This window comes from Anser anser (genome assembly GCF_964211835.1).
Source record: "Anser anser genome assembly, chromosome: 3".
NCBI lineage: Eukaryota > Metazoa > Chordata > Aves > Anseriformes > Anatidae > Anser > Anser anser.
The window spans coordinates 511,393-527,586 of record NC_139722.1 but is presented as its reverse complement, the minus strand read 5'-3'; the positions used below and the strand labels follow the sequence as shown (position 1 = coordinate 527,586).

Genomic DNA, 16,194 nt, shown 5'->3' with positions numbered 1-16,194 from the left:
CCGTGCCGAGCCGTGCCGAGCCGTGCCGAGCCGAGCCGTGCCGAGCCGTGCCGAGCCGTGCCGTGCCGAGCCGTGCCGAGCCGTGCCGAGCCGAGCCGTGCCGAGCCGTGCCGTGCCGAGCCGTGCCGAGCCGTGCCGAGCCGTGCCGTGCCGAGCCGTGCCGAGCCGTGCCGAGCCGAGCCGTGCCGAGCCGTGCCGAGCCGTGCCGAGCCGTGCCGAGCCGTGCCGTGCCGTGCCGTGCCGTAGCGGCGGCGGAGGGCGCTAGGACCGCGCGGCGGGCGGCGGGCGGGCGGCTCGGTGCTGCAGTGGAGGCGGCGGCGCTGCGGGAGGAGGCCTCGCCGGGCAGCGCAGCGGCGGCTCGGCGCGGCTCGGCGCGGCTCGGGGCGGCTCGGCGCGGCTCGGGGCGGCTCGGGGCGGCTCGGCACGGCTCGGCACGGCTCGGCACGGCGCGCCGGGCCCGCACGGCCCAGGTAACGGCCCCGCGGCGGCGCGCGCCCGGCTTCCCCGACGCCCCCCCCCCTCCCGTAGCCCCCCCTCCCGGGACGGGCACCCCCCCGGTTTCCCCCCCCCCCCCCCCCCGTTGGCACGGCTCGGCACGGCTCGGCCCGCGCGGCGCCCCCAGCCCCGTGCTCTCCCCCCCCCCCCCTCCCGCTGCCGGCGGCGGGGCCGGGCGGGCGCGGAGGAAAAGCAGGAAAAGATGGCAGCGGCCGCCCGGCCCCCCCCCCCGGGCCCCCCCCCTCCCCCGGTGCCCCCCCCCCGGCCCCCCCCGGGCCCGTCCCCGCCCCGCCGGGCCCCGCCGCGTCCTTGAGCGCCCGGGCGGGCGGCTGAAGGGCAGCGCCGGGCCGCCCCCGGCCCCGCTCCCGAGCACGGCTCGGCTCGGCTCGGCACGGCGGCGGGGCCCCCCCGACCCCCCCCGTGTCGGTGGTTTTTGTTTGTTTGTTTGTTTGTTTTTTTCCCTCCTCCTCCTCCGCTCCCCCCCCCCCCCCCCGCCCCGTTCGCCCCGTCCCGGGAGCATCGCCCCGAGTGGGGGAGCACGGCCCGGAGGGGAGGGGGACGGGGCGGGGGGTGGGGGACAGGGACGGGGGGTGGGGGTAGGGGACGGGGGATAGGGGTAGGGGATGGGGGATAGGGGTACAGGGTATGGGATAGGGGTAGGGGTAGGAAGTGGGGGATAGGGGTACGGGATGGGGATGGGGGATAGGGGTTGGGAATGGGGGACAGGGGGTAGGGATGGGGGATAGGGGTAGGGAATGGAGATAGGGGTAGGGGATGGGGGACAGGGGATGGGGAAGGGGGACAGGGGATGCCCAGGCTGGAGCAGGGGCTGCGGGCAGGCCGGGAGCCGGGGCTGCTGCTGCCTGCGCCCCGTGCACGCTGTGCGTCCTGCCTGCGCCCTGCCTGTGCCCTGTGCGCCCTGCCTGTGCTCTGCCTGCACCCTGCCTGCGCCCCGTGCACCCTGCCTGCACCCTGCCTACAGCCTCTGCGCCCTGCCTGCACCCTGTGCATCCTGCCTGCGCCCTGCCTGCACCCTGTGCTCCCGGTGCTCTCTGCCTGTCCCCCTCCTGCCTGCCCCCTGCCCCCTGCCCATCCCCTGCCTGCCCCCCAGCCCCTGCCTTCCCCCCGCACCCCCTCACTGCCCGCCTGCCCCCTGCCCCCCCCCGTGCGGCCCCGCAGCCCCCAGGCCCGGCGGAGTTCAGCCGGGTACTTGGTGCCCGCGGAAAGTTTCTCTTAGAGGAAAAAAAAAAACACACAAAAATAAACCCAAAAACCAAACCCACGCGAACTAAAAAAGCAACCGCAGAGCGCCCCGGGGCTGCAAGCAGGAGGGGGCCGGGAGCAGCCGGGCCAGGGCCCAGCAGGCGCCCAGGTGCCCGGCCCCTCCGCGGGCACGGCTCAGCTCCGCGCTCCCTTTCCCCTCCTCTCTCTTTCTTTTTCCTCTCTTTTTGGGTGTTCGTGCGTGCGAACCTGTGGGCAAATGAAATTTTCCTCTTCGCTCAGTTCCTCTTTCTTTATTTCTTCCCTTTGTGTGACGTAGACGGTGTCACCACGGGATTGGTGCTCGGTGCTGGCAGGGCTGCACGGCGTGCGGGGTGGCAGGAGCCAGCGGTGCCGCGACCGCCCGGCCCCGTGGGGCGAGCGGCGGGGGGCCTGGGCCGGACCCCCCCCAGCACCCGTCCCCGGGCCGCGGGCGGGCAGGAGAGCGGCCGGTGTGACACCAGGCGGCGGCTCCCGGCAGCTCCCGCGCGTGCAGTGGCCTTTTCGTGCTGAGTCAGCTCGAAACTTCCTAGCAGGAGCCTCTTTTCGCAAAATGAAGTGCCCGCAGACATCTCGAGGAAATAAGGGATGCCTGGGCGCTTCCCCGGCTGCCGGAGCGCGCTGTGAGCGCAGGGGCGTTTGGGAGAGCCCCCCGGGTCGGTGGGTTCGGGGTGGCCCCCGCCTCGCTGTCTGGAGGAGCCACGACGATGCCGGGGCTCTGAGAAGCCTCCGCGGCCGCCCCTTTACCCCAGCCTGCCCCGGGCGCGGTGCCGGCCCCAGCCGTCGCGGGCGGCCGCTCGGGGACCTCCAGGTGCTGGGTCTCGTGCGGGTATTTTTAGGACGTGCATCTGCATCCCTGCCCGTGCCGGCCCACGCGCTCTGCCCGCGCCCTGCTGCCCGCGGTGCCGCAGGAGGCCGGACCCGCCAGCACCAGCAGCAAGTGCCGGAGCTGGGTGGCAGGGTGGGCACGCGCCCGGTGCACATGCGTGTGCCATGTGCCCCCCTGCCCTGCCCCGTGGCGGCTCCATGGGTACAGAGATGCCGTCCCCTCTGCTTCGGTGCATGGACCTGCTGTTCCTTGACGCCAGGGGCTGGTCTTCGCCAGTGCCACCCGCACAGCGCGAGGACAGGAGACCTTGGGGCGCGCTGGGCCAGCTCCTGCACCACAGGGCACGGGAAGCACCGCTCCTGCTGGGCTCGTTCTGCGGCTCGCCACCCTTCCCAGTTACAGACTCGTGCCCAGTCCCCAGGTCCCATCACCCGGCTCCGGCTCCCAGCCCCTGCTCTGGTGTCTGCTCTGTGTCCCTCTGCCCGGCAGAGGCTTTCGGCGCTGCCCGTCGCTTTCTGCCCACAAAGGCACTTGCTCACTGTAATCAAATCATCTCTCAGCCATTTTTTTCCAATAAGCCAAACCCATCGAGCTCTCCGGCCGTGAGGCATTTTCTTGGCTCGTGAGCCTGGCCGTGGCCCCGTCCTGGCCCCCTCCAGGCTTTCACCGTCCCGTCTGCAGGAGGGGAGCGGGGCCAGAGCCGTGTCCTGGCGCTGGTGTCCCCAGTACATGACCGTCCCATGGGCAGTTTCGTCTGGATCCCGCCTTTGCCAGCGTCGAAGCTTTGCAGGATCCGGCCCTGTTTAGGCCTGCAACTTGTGTTTTAGTTTGCTTGCAGCGCGGCTTTGCAGTGCACGGCAGTGCTCCGCTCCCCAGGGAGCAGCGCAGCGTAGTGCTGGGCAGTGCATCGCTCCCCGGGGCACAGTTACGTGCGCTGCAGCACAGTGCAGTGCAGTGCCTCACTGCCAGGTGTGCAGCGCAGCGCAGTGCATTGCTCCCTGGGGTGCTGGACTGCTCCCCAGGGTGCGGCATGGGGCAGCACGGTGCTTCCCTCCCCGGGGTGCAGCTCAGGGCAGTGCGTTGCTCCCCAGGGTGCACCGCCTCCCCCCTCAGGGTGCGGTGTGGCACAGCGCGGGGCAGTGCAGCGTGCCCCAGGGTGCAGCGCATCACTCCTGGGGTGCAGCTCAGGGCAGTGCGTTGCTCCCAGGGGTGCAGCTCAGGACAGCGCAGCGCTCCCTGGGGTGCAGTGCAGCGTGTTGCAGCGTGGAGCAGTGCATCACTCCCTAGGGTGCAGCTGAGGGCAGTGCATTCCTCGCTGGGTTGCGGTGCAGCGTGTTGCAGCGTGGAGCAGTGCCTCGCTGCTGGGGTGCAGCTCAGGGCAGAGCATCGCTCCCTGGGGTGCAGCGCCGCGTGTTGCAGCGGGGGGCACCGCGTTGCTCCCCGGGGCGCGGCGGGGGGCCGGTTTGCTGGTGCCACCCTCCCTCCACCCCTGCCGCGTTTTGGGGAGCAGAGGGGCTGCCGCCTCGTGCTATGGAAGCCCCTCGCGGGCGGTTCCTGGAGGCCGCCCCACACGTCGCGGCCGTGGCCGGTTCCCCTGCCCGACACGAGCCCCGCGGAGCGGCGCGGGCGGATATTTAGCCCGTAAGTTCGCATTACGGGGGGGCGCGGGGGCCGCGCGCGGGCGAGGTCAGCGCCGTGCCCACGACGGCGGTTTCGCCGCAGCCGTCTGTCGGAGCCGGTGGCACGGGAGACGCCGTCGCCGCTCGCCCCTCGGCTCCGCGCGGCGCCGCTTGCTTTCGGCCGGGGTCTGTCCCCGGTTCCCCCCGGCGCGGGGGGGGGGGGGGGGGGGGCCGCGGGAGCCCCCCCGCCGTGAGTCAGGGGTGCCGAGCGGCGGGGGGCGGCGGAGGGGGGGCGCGGGTGACTCACGGCCGCGGCTCCCGTCCCTCTGAGTCAGCCCCGAACTTCTTCCCCGGTGCCGGGGAGGGGGGGGAGGAGCGGTGACTCAAGGCGGCGACGATAATAATAATCCGCTGCGGCACTTGTCGCGGGGAAGGGGCTCGGACGGGGCCCCCCGCGCGTCCCCGGCCGAGCCCGGCGGGTGTCGCCGCGGCGGGGGCGCCGCGGGGGGCGGCGCGGCCGGGTCACGTTAGGACAGGGCGCACCGGGGCGCGTCCCGGCGGGGCCGGGGGGGGGGCGCGCGGCTCGGGGCGGGGGGAGCCGGGGAGGCGCCTCCGGCTCGCGGCGTCTGGGGCCGGCGGGAGCCGAGCGGCCCGGCCGCCGTCGCCTAAAATGGCTGTTGGGCTCCCGCGGGCCGCCGCCGGGAGCTGCGGCGTCCCCAAATAAAGGCGGGCGCGGGTGCGGGCGCGGGTGCGGGCGCGGGTGCCGGCGGCGCGCATCACCGCAGGTAACCTACTTCCACCGCCTCTGCCGCCGCCGAGCGTGACTCCTCCGTGCGGGAGCGGCGCGGGCCGGGGCGAGCGGTTCCCCCGCTCGCCGCCGTCACCGGTGTCAGGTCAGCCCCGGCGATAAATAGGGAGGGAGGCAGGAGGGAGGGCGGCGAGTCCCTCCCCGCGCCTCGGCGGCGAGCGCGGGCAGCCCCGGCCGGCTGCGAGCAGCGGGGCCGCGGCCCCCCCCCGCACCCCCCCCCCGGCCCCGCACCAGCCGAGGGGATGCCCCGCGGGGTCCCCCCGCAGCCGGCGGTGCGGGAGCGCGGTGACGGCGGCGGTGGCCGTGGCCTAGCGCGGGGACGACGCGGCCCCGGCCCGCGGGTAAGAGCGGGGACGGCGGCGGGGACCCGGCGGTGGGGCTGGGGGGCGGGGGGGGTTGGGGGGGGGCCCGGTGCCGCCGGCTTCTCCCCGGCTTTGTTCCGCGTCCCCCCCGCCCTGCGGGTGCCGGGGGTTTTGTACGCAGCCCAACTATTTTTAGTGCGCTCGGAGACCATGTTTGCTGGAAGCGAATCAAAGCCTGCGAGCTGGAGATTTTTCCGCGCGAGGCTGCGCACGGCGCGGGCTGCGGGCACGGGGGTGCCCGAGCCGGGGGGCTGCGGGGGCTGTGGGGGGCTGCGGGGGTCCTGCCCCCCCCGGGTGGGCTGGTGGGGATGGGGGGGACGGGATGGGGGGGCTGGAGGGGGACCGAGATGGTTTTGGGGGATGTGGGGACGGCGTCCGCAGCGGCGCTGCAGGCGGGGACCCGCGGGGAGCGGGGGACGCCGGGGACATCGGGGACACCAGCAGCCTGCGGTGCCTGCGGGCCCCGTGGGCATGGGGGGTGCAGCCCGGGGGGGACGGGGAGCCCCTGCTCCGGAGCTGCGTGGGACGCGGCCGGGTGTCCCCAGGTGTTCCCCGGCAGCACGTGGCCTCCCGTGCCCGCGGACGTGGCTTCGCCCGGGCACCGCGCAGCGGGGAGTGGGGCTGGGGGCGGCGGGGGCACGGGCAGGGATGGGGGCACCGCCAGCCCTGGGATGGCGAGGGGGGATGTGAGGTGCCGTGCCGTGCCAAAATGTGTGCCGTGCCGTGCCGTGCCGGGCAGCGTGCCGTGCCGTGCCGTGGTGCCAGCGGTGTGGCAGCCCCGGGACAGGCACCTGGGGCGGTGACACGGGGGTGCGCGGTGCTGCCCGGTGCCAGCCCCGGCCCCTCACCAAGGGGCACCAGCCCCAAGGTCGGGGTCCCCCCGAGCCGCAGGGAGGGGAGCGGCGGGGCTGCGAGCGCAGGGCCAGCTCCGAGGAGCTTGGCAGAGACCAGGCGTGGGCAGAGCCTGTGCTGCAGGGGGCTCGTGGGGACACTGCCCCAGGGACGGGGACAGGGACAGGGACACAGGGACGGGGCTTCCCCGTGGAGGTTCCCTGACAGGTGGCAAAGGAGGGGCCGGGGGAAGCCCTGCAGGCTGTGTGCAGGCGGCGGGGGACACAGCGTGCACCCCCATCCTGCGCCCCCATCCTACGCCCCCATCCTGCACCCCCAGACCCCATCCTGCACCCCACACCCTATCCTGCGCCCGCACCCCGCACCCCCACCCCGCAGCCCTGCCCCACAGCCCCATCCCGCACCCCCAGCCTGCCTCCCACCCTCCCCACCCGCGTCCCAGCCCCAGGCACGAGGGGCCGGGGGGCTGAAAACGGGGGGCTGGAGACAGCCGAGCCTTGTCCGAGCCGCCCCCCACCCCCGCCGGCCCCGCTGCCCCCAACCCAGCACCCCGCGCTCGGGGGTGCCGCCGCCGGGCCGGGGGGAGGCTGCGGCAGCGGCGGGGCCCCCGCTCCCCCCCGCAGGCAGCCCCGCGCCGCAGGCAGCCGCGGGGACGGGAGGAACGTGCCGGGGTTTGAGTTTCTGTTCCTAGAAGCAGCGGCCCTGCCCGCCCGGCAGCCCCCCACCCTGCCGGCTGGGAACGAGCTGCGGCTGGAAAGCTCTAGAAACAAATTGCAGCTCCGGTGCCAAAGGCAACAGCAGCCTCGGCCATGGCTAATGCAGGCAGCGTTTTCCATAGCAACAGGTGCTGGGGCTGACGCCTCCGCCGCAGCCCCGCGGGGCCCTGCCTGCGCCTGCACCCCGCTCCCTGCACCCCACAGCCCGCGCCGTGCACCCCGCGCCCCGCGCCCCGCACCCCATTCTGTGCATCCCACACCCCGCACCGCTCACTGTGCACCCTGCACCCCGCACCAGGCGCTGTGCAGCCTCCTCCCCGTGCTGTGCACCCTGCATCCCGCAGCCTGCACCCCCCACCCCGCACTGTGCACCCCGCACCCCGCACCATGCACTGTGCACCCTGCAGCCTGCACCCCACGCTGTGCCCTGCGTGCCCTGCACCCCGCGCTGCATCCTGCGCTGTGCACCCTGCTCTGTGTGCCCTGCAGCTCCTGTGTGCGCCCTGCTCTCTGTGCCATGCACCCCGCACTGCACCCCGCACTGTGCACCCCATGCTGCGTGTCCTGTGCCACTCGTGGTGCACCCTGACCTGTGCTGCACACTGTGCACCCCCATCCCACACTGTGCACCCCCATCCCACGCTGTGTATCCCACATCCCACACTGTGCCCCCATCCTACACTGCACCCCCATCCCTCACTCTACACCCCCATCCCACACCGTGCCCCCACCCCACACCATGCCCCCACCCCACGCTGCACCCATCCCACACACTGCACCCTCCCCACACCGCACCACACACCCCGCAGCGCACACCCTGTGCTGCGCGAGGCAGATCCCATGCCACATGCCCCGCACCACACGCCCTGCGCCGCGCTCCGTGCGCCCCGGTGGGGCCGCGGCTCCGCCGCCTGCTGGGGGCGACGCCGGGGGGCACGGCCCAGCCCGGCTGAGTCAAGGTTGCGGCGTGTTAATAATTGCTGGGGGCTGGGGCACGGCGGGCGGGCGGGGGGTGCGGGGCTGGCGCTCCCCCCTCACCCCGTCCCTCTGTTCCCCGCAGGGCAGGAGGATCCCGGCAGGCGCAGGGGCTGGGCGACGGCTCCCGGACCCCTCGGCGGCGCAGAGCCGGAGCGCGGCGGCGGCGGGGCCTCTCCTGGTGCTGAAGCGGCGAAGCTCCCCGGTGCCCGCCCGGCCCCCGCCCTCCGCGCCCCACCATGCCGTCCAGCGGCGCCCTCGACGCCAGCAGCCCCGTGCCGGACCGCGAGGCGCTCGACACGCACAAGGTACGGCCCCGGCACCGCGCGGCACGGGGACAGGGGTGGGGGTCTCCTGGCACCACGGCCACCCCGTCCCTGCGGGAGCCAGGCTGCGGGGGGGCCCCTCCAGCCGTGCTCCCCGCCCCCCCCCCCCCGTGCTGCTGCAGCCTGGGGAGCGAGGAGCTGGGCGGCACAGGGGGGTGCGAGGCTGAGCCGCGGCGGGGATTAGCGGGGATTGAGCTATTTCTGGCAGTGGGGAGGGGAGGGGGGCGACAGGCAGGCTGCTCCCGCCCTGCCGGGGGTGCGGGCGTCCCCTGCTTTGGGGCATCCCCTGCTCTGGGGTCGTGGCAGTGGAGTGGGAGGGGGCACGGGGCGTGGGGCGGCGGGAAGGGCACGCGATGGGGCAGAAAGGGGGGCGTTTGGGGACAGGAGGGGACGACGCACGTGTGCTCAGGGCTCGCTGGGGTGGGGAGAGCAGCCAAGGGGCAGAGGATGGGGTCATGCGTGGCAAGCGCAGGGACGTCGCCAGCTCCCTGCTGCCGGCCAGGATGAGCTGCAGGTGGCCCCTGCCATGGGCCAAGCTGACTGCCCTGCCACCACGGGGGGCTGAGGCTGTCCCCGTCCCCGTGCGACACGCAGAGCCCCCAGCCATGGTGCCAGACCCGGCTGGGGCTCCCCATGCTGGCACTGCCGGGCTGGGCAGTGGGTGGGAGGTGTTCGCCCGCCTGCCGCGGGGTTTAACCCAGCTCCGTCCCCACGCTCCACCCCATGAGCTATGCGGGGCGAAGCCGTGCTGCAGCCAGGCGGCATGCGGTGCGCGGCTGCGCTCCCGTCACTGCGCCGTGCAGGGGGCTCCCGGCCCCATGTGGAGGTCCCCGACCCCAGTACGTGCCCCTGCTGCTGCCGGAGGGTGCCTCAGCCCCCAGGGAAGCTCTGCGCCCATCCCAAATCACCCGGTGCTCTGCCACGGTGCTGTTCCACCACCGGGATGGAGTGGGGCCGAGCAGTGGCTGCCAGAGCAGGCAAGGGGCTGGGCAGGGGCCGCAGGTGCCGCACGGATGTAGGGGTTGTGCTGGGTTTGGGGGTGCCCAGGGACGGTCCCCAGCCAGACCCAGGCGTTGTGGCAGCTCTGGCCGTGGCCTCGGTGCTCCTCTGTGTCCCCGCAGCACAAGGGCCAGCCCGAAGCTGGGTGGCTGCTCCCTTCGTGGCTAAGGCATCGTTCTTCCTCTGGGAAGCAGCAGCGTCCCCGGGGCGCTGGGGACACGGCCTGCCCCGGTCACGGCGTGGGGACCGGGGCAGCTGGCCAGCTGGACGCCGGCCTGCCGCAGGCAGTGCGGGGTTGGGGTCATCTGAGTTCCTCCGGGCTCCCTCGGCCGTGACGGCTGCGCGGTGCCTGCCGCTCGGGCAGGAAGGTGCCCCCACCGCGCCGGTCCCCTCGCCGTGTCGGTCCCCTCGCCGTGCACCCGCTGCAGCCGTCGTTCCCAGCCGCCGGACGGGGCGACCCGTGTGTCCACTTGGAAAGCGTCCAGCGCGTTATTGGCACAGCTGGGCGTCGGGGATGGATAATGGGGGAGATCGAGCGCTTTCTGCTCCTGTGGGAGGTCGCGGGGTGTGAAGCCGGAGCGGGGCCGCGCGTTCCACGCAGGTGACCGGCACCAGGAGCCGCAGCGGGGAGCTGGCGCCGTGGGGCTGGGGAGGAGGCGAGCGTGGGGCCGACGGCTGGGGGGTGCTGCCTGCGGCAGGGGGGCGGGTTGGGGTCTCCATCCCCTGCCGGGCTGCAGCACGGTGCTCACTGGCCCGTGCCATGCCAGGGACAGCTCACATGCCCGCAGCCGTCCCCGTCCTTCAGGCCAGCAGCTCACCCCGCGGGACCCCGGTGGGCTGACAGCGCTGTGCTGGGGCTCTGCCTCGCCAGCTGGGGTCCCTGCGAGCCCCCGGGCTGGACGTGACCGCGCCGGGCTGAGCTGTCCCAGCCTGACCCCGCCGGGATGCGGCACCACAGGCGGGGAGGTCACCTCTGCAGGAGGGACGCGCGCTGCCATGGGGCCAGGCCGTGCCGGTGCCATCGGCGCCGTGCCAGCGAGGCTTAGCCGGGGGCTTCCTGCGCTCCCCTTCCCCTGCCCCGCCAGGCTGCTGCCCCCCCCGCCGCTGCCGGCCCCGCTGCAGCCGGGAGCTGGGACCCGGCGGCGCTGCAGCGGCAGCACTGCGTCATGCAGCAGCTCTCCCCTCGGAGGTGGTTTCCCTCCGGGTTGTTGCTTGGCAGCGGCGGAGGAGCGCTGCGCCGCGCTGCGGGGACGCGCCAGGCTCTTCAGCGAGCCCCGGGGAGATGAGGAGCGGGGTGATTTATGGGGAGATGACTCAGCTCCGAGCGGGCTGGAGGCAGCGAGGGGCTGCAGCGTCAGGCGGTGGGGGCGCATCCCCCGGCTCTTTTTGCCAGCCCCCCTTGCTCTGGGGCTGCATCCCTGCGCCTCCTTTCCCTGCCTGGCTTTTCGGGGCGCAGGCGCTGCCCTGGGGGTCCCTGCAGCGCCCTGGTGCTGTGCCAGACCCTGTGCCCCCAGCCCAGCAGTGCAGGGATGGCGCCGAGCCCCACGGTGGGGCTGCCCCACGCTTACAGGGCCGGGCAGAGAGCGGTGGGGCCGGCTTGTGGGGTGCACGTGGGGGCTCTCCCTGGGGTGGATCCCCACCACCCCTCGCTGCAGCATCCCTTGAGCCAGCGTGCAGCAGCGCTGGGAGCGGGGTGAGCCCTGGATGAGGCCCAGGCTGAGCGCTGAGGCTGGGGGGCTGCCCCGTGGTGCTGGGGGGCCCTGCGCATCCCACCTCCAGCCGCAGGATCTGGCCACTGCTTTCCCCAGCAGGTCGCTGCGCCCAGCACCGCCTCGCCGGGCAGGCATCGCAGCCACGGGGCTGCTCCGTGGTGCCCAGGCTGGGGGCACTGCAGAGACCCCTCCCCGCAGGGCACAGCAGCACCCCCCGGGGGGGAGAGGGCACTGCCTGGGGGCCCTGCGAACTGCACCCACCCTGCACCCTCCTGCGCGTGGCTCCGGCACAGCCTGGGGCTCGCTTTGGGGATTGCAACAAAGCCTCAGCGCCGCCGCTGCTGCCCCGGGGGCCGCGCACCCCCAGCAGCCCCGGGAGCCTCCCGCAGCTCGCTGTGCACCCTGATCCCGCGCCGCAGCAGGGCTGGCCGGCCGGCACGGCCCGCGTGCCAGCAGCGCGCCTGACACCCCGCTGTACATTTCCCTTACATCCAGCATAAACACGGCCGCGGCCCGGCTCCCAGAGCCCGGCCAAAGTCAGCACGTGGGCGCGGAGCGGCTGCCCGGAGGGACGGGTTTCGTGGGGCTCGCCGTGCCCGCGGCCTTCCCGCTGCCGGGAGCACGTGCAGTGCTGGGCGAGTGGGCCCCCACGTGCCAGCACCGGGGTGAGCGGCCCCACGTCTGCAGCGCAGGTCCCCGAACGCTCGCGGTGCCGGGAGCTGCTCGTTCCCACCGGGGGGCCGGCCAGAAATCGGCCTGACTGCCGGGATGGGCGCCCACCTCTCCGGGACCGCCACGGCCCCGCTCTCCAGGAACGGAGCTGCGTGCCCGGGGGCGGCTCCAGCTGGGACAAAGTGCAGCGCCGCGTGGTTTGGCAAGGCGCGCTCCCGCGGCCGCGGCAGGGGGGGCTGAGCTCCGCTCCCCCCAGCCACGGTCTCCCCGGCACGCTCCTCCCTGGCGCAGGCGTTGCACGGGGCCAGAGACATGGGGAATGAGTGCCTGCAAGGAGCTGGCTCTCCCCAGTCCCCCGTCCTCTCCTGGGGACCCTGTGGCCCCCGAGGCTGGAGCTGGCCCGGCTGGGAGCGCTGGGAGCCCTGTGTGCGCCTGTGCTTGTGCCAGCACCAGGTCCCACGCTGACCCCAATCAGTGTGGGGCTGGCACAGACCAGGGAGAGATCCCAAGGGCACGTTTGGTGTTTGGGGCCAGCATGGCACAGACGTGACCGGTGCCAGCGCCACAGCCGTGGCATGCTGGTACCGTGGTGGAAGGAGAGGGGCTTCAGGGGGAGCAGAAGCCCATGGGGAGCTCGCGGCGCCTCTGCAGACCCCGTTCGGATCCGGTGCCGGGACTGTGCTCAAACCGCGCTCCTGACGTCGTCCTTGGACCCGTCCCAAAACCTCCCGATCGGGGCCGCGTGGAGCTCCGAGCCCCGGGCAGGAGCCCCCCGGGTGCTGCAGAGCTGTGCCACAGCCCCTGCCCACTCTGCCCTGGCTTCCCGGCTGTGGTGCGGGGCCAGGGCAGGGCCGAGGCCAGGCAGGCTCCTTGCACACCCGCCCCAGGTGCTGTGCAGGGCTGGCGGGGATCTCCAGGGATCCTAGATGGGCTTCACAGCCTCCGAGCCCCTGGCCTCGCCGTTCTGGAGCCAGCCACGGTGCTCCGAGCCCTCTCTCCGTGCCCGGTTTGGGTCCGTGCAGGGGACGTGGGCCTGCAGGGGGGTGGCTCAGAGCAGGGAGCTGCTTCTGGACACCATCCCTGGGGCACGGCACATGCCCCCCGCAGGCTGGGCCCCGCTGGGCAGCCCCGCTCGGCCCGTGCTGGGTGCCACCGGCGTTGCCGCGGGCACCAAACGCAGTGCCCGTGCCGCGGGCAGCCCCCGGGCAGGAATGCGGCCGGGGCCAGGCGAGTGCAGCTGGATGTCGGAGCTGTCTGGCTGCCAGCTCCCATCCCCTCCCCGGCCTCTCCCTCGCCGCCCCCCCGCCGGCCTCTCCGCCTTCCCCGCTCCCCCCTCCGCGGCCTCTTCCTGCCTTGGCCGCGGCCGAGATCTTCTGGGGCTCAGGTGAAACGCTCCCCGCCGCCGCGGGACGCGCCGGGCCCCGCGCAGCCCAGGCCCCCGCTGCCGCCGCCGCCTCGGCCTCTCCGGGCACGGGCACGTCCCCAGCCGTGCCGCGGTGCTGGGCGCGGGCAGACGGTTCCTTTCCCGGGGCCGAGCCCCGAGGGGACCAGGGAAGGGGCCCCCAGAGCTCTGCGGGTGGTGGGGAAGAGCAGGCGGCTGCCTGCGTGCTGGCTCCTGCGTTCTGCCCGTGTCCCTGGGGGCCGTGGGGTCCACACAGCCCTGAGTGGGGTGCGGGGGGTGCAGGAGCCCCCAGCCCCACACGTGCAGGGCTCTGGCAGGTTGTGGGGGCTGGCGCGTCCCCCCGAAGTGGCGGCACTGCAGGCCGCACGGGGCAGGAGCGCTGCAGCCCCGCTGCGTTGCCAGGCCGAGGTGCCCGGCCCCACGGCGGTGCGCCCAGCCCCATGGCGAGGGCTGGCCCCAGGCCCTGGAAGAGGTCCTGCTCGCCCTTCGAGCCCCCCAAGGGCGTGGGGAGTCGTGGCGGGTCCCGGCCTGGCCCCCTAGGAGGAGCCGGGCTCATGCAAGCGAAGCAGGGCCAGCGCAAGGTGCCCTGCATGCCGTTGGCACCCATGGGTGCCAGCGAGCCCAGCGCCAAGCAGGAATGGAGCCGTGACCAGGCACCCGGTCTGTGCAGCCCCAGGGCCGGCGGCATAACCGTCCTCTCTGTCTCCGGCTCGCAGGGGGAAGAGGAGCCCGAGGAGAACCAGAGCAAGGAGGAGAAGCAGGATCCGGGGACGCCCATGAGGAAAGCCGGGCGGCCCGGGCGGAAGCGCAAGCATGCCCAGGTGAGCGCGCGGGGGCGAGGCGGGGGCAGCGGGCGGCCCCCCCGTGGGCGTCCCGCACCGGGCGAGCTGCTCTGGCCCGGGACTACGGCTCCCGACGTGCCGCGGGCCGGCCCGCCTCCCTGCGCCAGCCGCGTGCCTCCGGCCGGGAGGAAAGTCCGAGAGCAGCGCAGCGGCGGGAGGGAAGTGTGTCCCCCCCCGGCAGAGCCCTCCCCGCCGCAGCCCCAGTGCCTCCCCCTCCCCGCGGCCCCTGGCCAGCTCCTCCTGCCCTGGCAGCGCTCGGGGTTCGGCACCGCTTTGGTCGAGGCCCCGCTGTGCACTTGCTCCCCGTGCGGGGGGCTGGCAGCCCCGCTCCCCCCCGCCAGCTCCCGCCGAGCCCCTGGGGCTCGCTCCAGCAGCTGCAATAACAAGGGGAATGTGGCTGCGCGGAGCCCAGCTCCCTGCTGGCTTCCGCAGCTCCCACGGCGTGGGCGATGCCCGCTGCCACGGCCCCGCACGCCCCAGCCCCGCTGCAGCCCCTGTCCAGGTGCCTGCATCTCACGGGTGCGGGGCTCAGCGAGCTCCAAGCTGAGCAGCGCTGCTGGGCAGGATCGTGCCGTGCTGCGTGCCGAAGTGCTGCACCCAGCCGTGCTGGGCAGGGCTGTCCCCACGTCCCTGCCCGTGCCGTCCCTGCGCTCCTGCCCAGGCAGGCAGTGGAAATGGCTGCCCCCGGGGAGCGGCCTCGTGGCGCTGCTTGCGCAGGGGAAGGCACAGGGCAGCGCCGCGGGGCTCGCCGCGGGGTGGTGCCGCAGGGGTGGAGGGGCCCAGGCAGCAGCAGGCCCTGGCGGGGCGCCGGGTTTGGGCACCCTGTTCCAGCAGCACGCGAGGTGGCGGCTCTGTCCTCACGAGCGGTGGCACGGGGACACGTGGGCACGTGGCGTGCCGGTGGGCACGGCTGCGGAGCGCGCGGTGGCAGAGCCGGTGCTGGGGTGGGAAGGGACCGGCAGAGCTGTGCCAGTCGCCAGGTACCCTGGCACCGTGGTTCAATGCCTGGGGCAGGGGCCGGCGTTCCCCTGGGTGCCACAACCCCACCGGGAAGGCACACGGACCCCCTGGGCGTGGGGCTGGCGGTGAGGGGCACTGGGGAGCCGCCGCTACCGTCGCAGAGTGCACGCATGGCTGCGGTGGGGTGCGGTGGCACCGTCCGTGCCCCGGGGCACCAGCAGGGCCGGGTGCCCAGCCTGCGTGGGCAGCGCCCCGTCCCTGTCCCCGCACCCCCACGGGAGGTGGGGGGGTCAGAGCTCCTGCCGGGCCACCCGTGGCTGGAAGCCAGCAGTCTTATGGGGAGCACGTGGAGACAAGCAGGGACGGGGAGCGTTTGCTGCTGAACAAACTTTCTGCAAAGGTTTGCGGCTGTGAAAAGTTTTTGTTCTGTGCTCGGACACGTCCAAAGTCTCAGTGGGGCCGTGGAGGCCTCGCCTGGTGGGACCGTGTGTGGGGCAGGCGCGGTGCGAGGGGGAGCAGTGGGGCGCGGGCCGGGCCGGAGCGCCGGCTATAAATACAGCGGGTGGGAGGTGAGCGCGGGGAGGGCGGGGAGCTGTTGCGGTGGAAGAACAATACTGGCACGGGGACAAGTGGGGAGAAGCCGTCCAGGAACAGGCCGAGCCTGGAAACCGGCAGGGTTCTGACCCTCGGAGGGGGCGACCCTCGGAGAGCCGCGGGACGAGAGATCCGCGCATCCAGCCTGGGGTGCATCGGTGGCAGCGGCAGTGCCGCGACGCCGGGCACCTCCCGGTGCCCGGTGCTGGGGGCTGGAGGTGGCACGAGCCGGCAGCGGCCCCGGCTCCGAGGGGGGTCCCCAGGCACCCGCACGCCGTGCCCGCTCCGTGCACCGCGCGGCCAGCGGCTCTGCTGCAGTGAGCGGAGCTGGCAGAGCCCTGCGGCCCCGTGGCTGCCCGGGCAGTGCCAGGAGAGCGCCGCTGTGCTTGGGAAAGCCCCGGCCGGGTGTGGGTTGCTATAAATATCCTCCCAGCTGGAGAGCCCCGCGGTGCCGGCTCCTGCGGCGAGGCCAGGCCGTGATCAGAGGAGCTGGACCCAGGTGGAGAGGAGCCAGCGTGCGGTGTGGGGCGCCGGGAGCGGGGGTTAGCCCCTGGGTGCTGGCCGAGGGGCCCCGGCCCCGGGCTCACGCTGGGCAGGCGCTTTGCAGAAGGGTGCTGAGCACCCCCACGGCTGGTGCACCGCTTCGGGACGCAGCAAATATGGGGCCTGGTGGGGGTCCAGGCACCGAGGGCTTGTGCTCCTGCCTTGCTTATCCCAGTGTGTCGGCGGGGCAGGGAGCTCTGCCCCAGCTCCCCAGCCCGGACGGGACTG

General features: G+C 74.1%; 1 protein-coding gene across 6 annotated transcripts in view; it reads left to right on the top strand.

The window, feature by feature from the left end:
- Positions 1-328: 328 nt before the first annotated feature.
- Positions 329-16,194, top strand: part of DNMT3A (DNA methyltransferase 3 alpha) — a 46,720-nt gene continuing 30,854 nt past the window's right edge. For 2 of the 6 annotated variants that reach the window (XM_083829837.1, XM_083829835.1), the window contains exons 1-3: positions 329-470; positions 8,002-8,224; positions 13,744-13,848. In XM_083829837.1, the coding sequence (XP_083685963.1) occupies positions 8,156-8,224; positions 13,744-13,848 (174 nt within the window). In that variant the 5' untranslated portion in view covers positions 329-470; positions 8,002-8,155. Of the gene's footprint in view, positions 471-4,819; positions 5,097-8,001; positions 8,225-12,969; positions 13,010-13,743; positions 13,849-16,194 lie in introns of those variants that run through there. The other 4 variants (XM_083829834.1, XM_083829832.1, XM_083829836.1 and 1 more) reach the window with 3 other exon arrangements.